This window comes from Olea europaea, chromosome 10 (assembly GCF_002742605.1).
Source record: "Olea europaea var. sylvestris chromosome 10, O_europaea_v1, whole genome shotgun sequence".
NCBI classification, from domain to species: domain Eukaryota; kingdom Viridiplantae; phylum Streptophyta; class Magnoliopsida; order Lamiales; family Oleaceae; genus Olea; species Olea europaea.
The window spans coordinates 36,741,078-36,747,794 of NC_036246.1; the positions used below are offsets into that span (position 1 = coordinate 36,741,078).

The following is a 6,717-nucleotide window of genomic DNA, read 5'->3' on the forward strand; positions in this document are numbered from 1 at the left end:
TAAAATTTGACAATCTGTGACCTTGAAATTTGATAATCCATGATTTCAACAAATCTGTGACCTCGAAATAATTTGTAACCTACAAAATTTTTTATATGTGGCCAGTGAATAAATCTGTGATCAATTAATTTGATAATATGTGACCAGTAAATAAATCTATGACCATTAATTGTTTAACTGTGACTTTAATATATTTATTTAATAAATATTTTTAATTAATTAAATACAAACTTGAATTTTGATTTTTCAAACTTCTTACCTGATTTTTGAAATGGTATAAAAAATACATTTGAGATATGAATTTTTCCCTGAGATAGGTCCCTATATTGATTCGTGAATCAACAAGTTTCATTACTTTGCTTTATTAGCATTTGTTTAAGAGTGATTTTTCCAAGTGAACAATAATTTAAAAAAAAAAAGTGTGGTTAAAAAGTAAAAAAAAGTTATGAATCCTCCCATAGAATGTGTGGCTAAAAATAATTTTGAGGAAAAATGACTTGAGAAAATCTCTCAAACAAGGCCTTAATAGTCTATATCGTTAAATATTGCGTATTGCACACAGAGAACAAACATGCAACATCTGTGGTCTCATATAGATAACAATAATTCTGCCCAGAACCAGCATATACATGTAATACAGCAAAAAAGAAAAATCCATTTTACAAATTGCCCAAATTGTAAAACAGCTATAGACATGTAAAAGTTTTCGAAAATTAGAACTTCTCAACTGGGAATCCTGTGACAGGTTTGATTTCTGATGCCATAGAACGGAGCTCATCAATTTCTTCGGTACTGAGTCTCCACCCAAGCGCACCAGCAAACTCTGTAGCCTGCTCCGCATTTCTGGCCCCGGGTATTGGTACAACGTTCTCCTGGGCGATTAACCAGTTGAGGACAACCTGTGAAGAGAAATTAAACTAGTGAAAAGACACGTGTATTAGTTAACTGTTTCTAAAGATATCCAATGGCAGAGCTGAACTTTCGGTTTGGGCGCCTATGGCAGTCGTCTGCGCTACACTAGTTGACAGCTGGTGGCATAGCGATAGTAGGCAGAGAGATCAACATATAGAGGAAACCAAAACTACATATTTTGATCATAAATTTTGGTAAGAAAATATAAAGTAATCCACTTGTGAATACTCGGGCATGGAATTACAAATAATTTTTTTCAAAAAATATTTTGTGCACTCACGTGAGGAAATATAATGCTAGATTTAACGGTTTAGGATGAATTTTCTAGAGGTCCTAAAGGCTAAGGACTAACTGCAATAATTTTCCAATGTGAAGTAGTGAAAATTGACTGTCACGGTTGGGCCGAAATAAGAGACCTTTACCACTAGGCCGTATCTACCTTATTAGCGAGAAATTAAAGGTCTAAAGTTTTTGAGGAGGAGGGGGGGGGGTCCTCCCTCCGGGGAACTGCCCCTGCAGATATCTGTCACAGAAGTCTTTTGGGACTCGGTTGATGAAACTGTAAAGAGTAAAGAAGAAATGCAAAGATTGAAACCTTAACCCCTGTTTGTCTTAACATTTTTTTTTTTTTATTAATAATTATACACTTAAACAATAAATAAACGTCATGAAATTAAGTAGCCCATCTATGTGAGTAGAAGCTGCAACATTAAACCAATTATACAATTTCAAATAAAATAATTCTCTAAACTGTTCTAAAGTCTTTATCTGATCATCAAAATAGCACCCGTTTCTTTATCCTAACATTATTTCAAAACTCTTTTTTCGTAAACTCATTTTTAACAATATATTCTCAAAATAAAATATTTTGCACGTAAACCTAAAACTTTTTCCTACTTTTTAATCACATTCTCCAAAAATTCACTATTGTAAACTCATTTTCCTACTTTAATGATGAACAAACAGGGGCTTAATAATGTAGCACTGGACCACACTAGCCGATTGGAAATTTAGTGTATTTTATTTCAAATTTTCTTGTAAAGGAACTAAACTATCATGGACAAATCTAAAGGAATCGCCAAAAAATAAGCATGTGACATCATAAATTCACAGGCTTAGCAATTAGCATATAATAATAGTCTTCTTGAAGTGATTGATATATCCCCGATTGATTATGCTAAAAGTTGAAGAGAACAAACCTGAGTTGGTGTTCTATTGTAGTTTTGTCCAATCTCTTCTATTCGATTTATCAGAGGTCGTAACTGCAGGTAACCAAAAGTAATTCGAGGAACTGAGTAGAAAACTTGTATGTAAAATATTTTAGTGCATTTATAATACTAACCTTCGTCAGGAACTCGGGGGTATAAATCCGTCCTCTAGGACCAGAGGGAGGGTTATCTGGAGTGTATTTCCCCGTCAGAGCACCTATATATGTCAGACAGCTCAGAGGCCAAGTGAGAGAAGAAAAGTAATCCAGAATCCACCTTTTAAGTTTAGTCCAGGTAGATTGGAGCCATAAGAATTAGTGTGGAATTGAAAATCGCCCCGCCCTCAAAAATCAATAAACCAAAAAGAAATGCCCCCCCCCCCCCCCCTCAAAAATCAATAAACCAAAAAGAAATGAAAATGAATAAAGAAATCCATTGGCATCAGAACTTGGCTATTACACGATCTTCCGCGAAACTAATTTTTTAACAATTTCAGAACTTGGTGGAAATGCAATTTCTGATGCCAAAAAACTATGACCAAACATGGTAAATGAAATAAAATCAAGCATATCGAAACAATAACTATTCACATTAAAGGTTATCTCTTAGAATACAGCAGACAATTTCTGCATCCAAACGTTCCACATTAAGGGGTTAACAATATGTTTTGAATCCCTAAAACCATTGCATTACCAAAAGGAATCAAAATAAAAAAGAAACAAAGAAAATTTAATATGCACGAATCAGTATTTTGATTGTGTCAATTATTGTTTAATTAAGTTCATGTCAGTTCTCTCCTTAAAAAAAATTATGCAAACACTACATGTTCGTGCAGTCAATGGCTACGCAAGTTATGTAAGTATGCAGCAATAAGCATAAATCGTGAAAAAAAAGGACCAGGTTTTAACCTTGAGCAATTGGCGAATAAGCGATTATAGTGATCCCAAGTTCTTCACAGGCAGTTTTGACACCATTCTCCTCTGGGAGTCTGTATATGAGACTGTAATTTACTTGGTTGGAAGCCAGAGGAATACCTCTCTTTTGAAGTTGGTTATATGCATCACGAAGACGCTTCTCTAAAATCAGATATGGCATCATCAGTCAAAGGTTGCATGTAAGACAGAAGAAAGAGTAGGAATCTTTTTCAGATTCATCCATGATTGCATGAACAAAATTAACAGAAATAGCCATCAAGGATGGTGCAGTGATTCAAAAGATTAAGAGAATAACATGAGTAGACAAAAGCAAAGAATGTTGGACTTTGATTTGTCATTGGATGACCATGACAAGCTGAATGAAATGGCCCATTCAGAGTTGGAAGGAAATTTTATGTGATTAAGAAACCAGTTCAATCATTTCCATATAAAAGAAGAAAAATTGCATAAAAGCTACACAAATATTAAGTCGTTTATGGTTTTTCCCACCAAGAGAATAGGGAAAGAGTCTAATAAAACAATGATATGTAAAGAAGTCAATGTTATGCAGCTGATGGCATTTGTAGAGTGTACCCTTCAAAAGGGTTATATTCATTAACCTGTATGAACTTAGGATATATGAATTATATACAATGGTTCAACTACTGTATGTATGTATCTTTGCTTTCGAGAAATATACCATTATAGTTGCACACTCCAACAGCCTTCACAAGACCCTGCTCCACTGCATCTGCTAGACCATCAATATATCCTGAAAAATGGTTCTCAATATGCTAAGCCCTCTTGAACTTAAACATGAATATTCTCAAATTTAGTTACTATATCAGATCAGTCATTGAGCAAGAGAATGTACAACCTTCATTTCCCCATACTCCTGGCCTGAAATGTTCATCAGATAACAAATTGCTTCAATACGTATATGCATATACTACTGATTAGAATAGGAAGAATGGTATTTAGAAAGTTAAAGAAGCAGACCAGTGGAGCTGATAGAGATCCACTGAAGACAGTCCAAGACGACAAAGAGAATCCTTCAGAGCAGAAATAACACTCTGGCGACCAAGCCTCCATGGTAAAGCTGCATATTTGGTTGCAACATTGACTTCTATATCTGGATTCTTATCTTTCTTTTCCTTGATGAATCTTAACAAATATGGCAACTCGAATTACAAGAACTACAAAATTGAAGAAAACTGGAAAACACTATCCTGAAATTTCAACTCTCAAATGTGTCACAAGTTACCTTCCCAACAGGGTTTCAGAACTCTCGGCACCCAATGCGAGCTGCAAGCACAGGCAACAAGTTTCATCTGATCACACGAGTTAACTGAATACATGAAAGCAACACTCAAAATATAATCAATTTCCCACCCTTGAGCCATAAACCTCAGCTGTATCAACTAATGTTATACCACAGTCAATGCTGGCATTAAAAGCAGCCTTGGCAGCCTTCATTTTTCGGTCTGTCAGCATCACAAGAAGAGAAAGAAAGTTGACTATTTGTTGATAATTATAAGAAACAAAACAAAGAGGAACATCAGCTGAAAAACACATTACATGCAGAGAGGAAGAGGGAGAGTTCACATGAAAAGTGTGACAGTACAACTACCACAACCCTTGCACTTTTACTCGCACTCAGAAAATGAAAAAAACACTGACCAGGCAAGAGGGAAATAGGAAAATAAAATATCATAAAGTATTCATGTGGCCGACCTCATATGTATAGAAATGATGCTTATCTGTTTTATATAGCATATCGGTCAGACAAGAAAACAAGCCAAATTTTGATTGAGGCAAGGAGAACACAGACAATATAGAATGAAGATAGTAAAGAAATTAACGAAAAGGAAAAAAGAAGTCCATTCTAATATTTCAAAAATATTAATACAATTCTAGTGATGAAAACAATTATGAAACACATCCTTCACATATAAGAGATAAGTAGCAGCATGGTGAAAATATATTTAGTATAACAACAATGTTCACTTAAATCAAGATTCACTGTGAATCAAACGCTCACCTTCAACGCTAGACCATGTAAGTAACCTGCAATGCCATATTGCTTAGGACTTCATAATGTACGATGATGCCACTAATTATATTTTGTAATGACACCATATTTGATAGAAGTAAGTCAGTATTTGATTAGCAGCAAGGAAAAGTACAATCTTTTCGCAAAGGGTTAGTATTTTGCTAATGGCCTTAAGAAAGTACTGAAGAACTTAAAATTGATCGTACACTTGTATTACATGAAGAAAGCCAGTATCTTTATAATATTAAGTAGTTGGCTTAGGATTTGAACTCTCATCATCTCCCCCATTATCCACTTTCATCCCTATATTCTGTCATTTGTAATATCAAAAGTAATGTTCAACAGTTTAGGATGACCACTTCCATTACTGTGATTCTATCTTAGCCAAAAGAGATGAGGAATTTGGAGAAAATCCTTTTCCAACTAGAAGCACACGAAAAACAAAAATATGTGCAATTTTCCTCTTGATTCATTTTTCATACACCCCCCTTGTCTAATATTGTTGGAAAATAATCTTTGGTCTCTCATGTGGGCCGAGCCAACCTGTATTCCTTGATTTGGGTCGGTACAACTATACTCATTTTTTAACTTGAAAATTCACTTCTAAAAACGATCCACAACCATCCATAGCCACTCATCTACAAAGAGACAGAAATTTAGGCTGAATATGGCAGAAATTCATACACGGAATGATTTACTTTCTGTGCACAAGAGTACATTAAATTGCAGAACTCGAGTGAGAGGAACAAGCAAATAATTCAATCAAGAAGCATATCAAATTCTATGTTTCTAACAAATTTTCTAAGCAAAACCAATTCATTGCTTTTAATATAATGTTACAAATCCCAACGCCACCCCTTTACAACTTATAAAATGCCACAAGATAATGCCATATCCTATTCAATTACCATCACACATTCGCAGGCAATAAAGATAACGTCGATTTTGGGTTGAGTGAAGTACTAATCGAAGTAACACAATATAAACAAAACATATGAAAGAAAACTACCATCCCAATCGAAATTGTTCCAGTAACTGGTGTCACCCCATGACCAGGCTCCAATCCCAAGCCTGCTCACCTTCAGCTCAGAACCACCCAATTTCAATTTCTCTTCATCGGTCTTCACAACAGTACTTTCCTGCCCAGAAGCCACAGCTTTAACTGTACTAATTTTATTCCGACCAAAAGTACAGAAGCATGCACTGCTCAAATGTAGAGCCATTATCTCTAATTAGAATTTGGTACCAAATTTCCCCCCCCTAAAATATTGGGGTTTTGAAGAAAAACTGTCCCCAAAATAGTGTTGAAAGGGGATTAAGGAAAGTGGTAGGATGAATGGCATATTTCTTCAGCAGAAATGTTGGATTTTGGTCCATGGAAGTAAAATTGTGAATGAATGGTATTAAATTTTTACACGTTCCAGTATTTTCATACTGCAAACAAAAAGTAATCAGGACCCACCTGAATTAGACGGCACCCAAGTTGTTAGAAAGTAGAAAGATGGAATAAACGTTCACCCAAATGGACCGGCAAAGTCTTGGGGACCTGCTATGCATATTTAATCAGGTGGAGTCCGCCTTGTGGCTAATTCCACGTAGTCTTTAGTTTTTTCAATAGGGAATGAAAAAT

At 35.2% G+C, this 6,717-nt stretch overlaps 1 protein-coding gene across 2 annotated transcripts; it reads right to left on the reverse strand.

Moving 5' to 3' along the window:
- Window positions 1-567: 567 nt before the first annotated feature.
- On the reverse strand, window positions 568-6,482 carry LOC111402065 (uncharacterized oxidoreductase At1g06690, chloroplastic). Of its 2 annotated transcripts, none has more exons than XM_023030110.1 (10): window positions 6,097-6,482; window positions 4,427-4,518; window positions 4,299-4,339; window positions 4,034-4,198; window positions 3,912-3,934; window positions 3,735-3,806; window positions 3,029-3,196; window positions 2,255-2,337; window positions 2,112-2,174; window positions 568-917 (listed from the first exon to the last, which is right to left on the reverse strand). In XM_023030110.1, the coding sequence occupies exons 1-10, from the start codon at window positions 6,308-6,310 to the stop codon at window positions 714-716; spliced, it is 1,125 nt and encodes a 374-aa protein (XP_022885878.1). In that variant the 5' UTR covers window positions 6,311-6,482; the 3' UTR covers window positions 568-713. The 2 variants fall into 2 exon arrangements, with proteins under 2 accessions (XP_022885878.1, XP_022885879.1); XM_023030111.1 differs by having other exon boundaries at window positions 568-899; window positions 6,097-6,480.
- Between the last annotated feature and the right edge of the window lie 235 nt (window positions 6,483-6,717).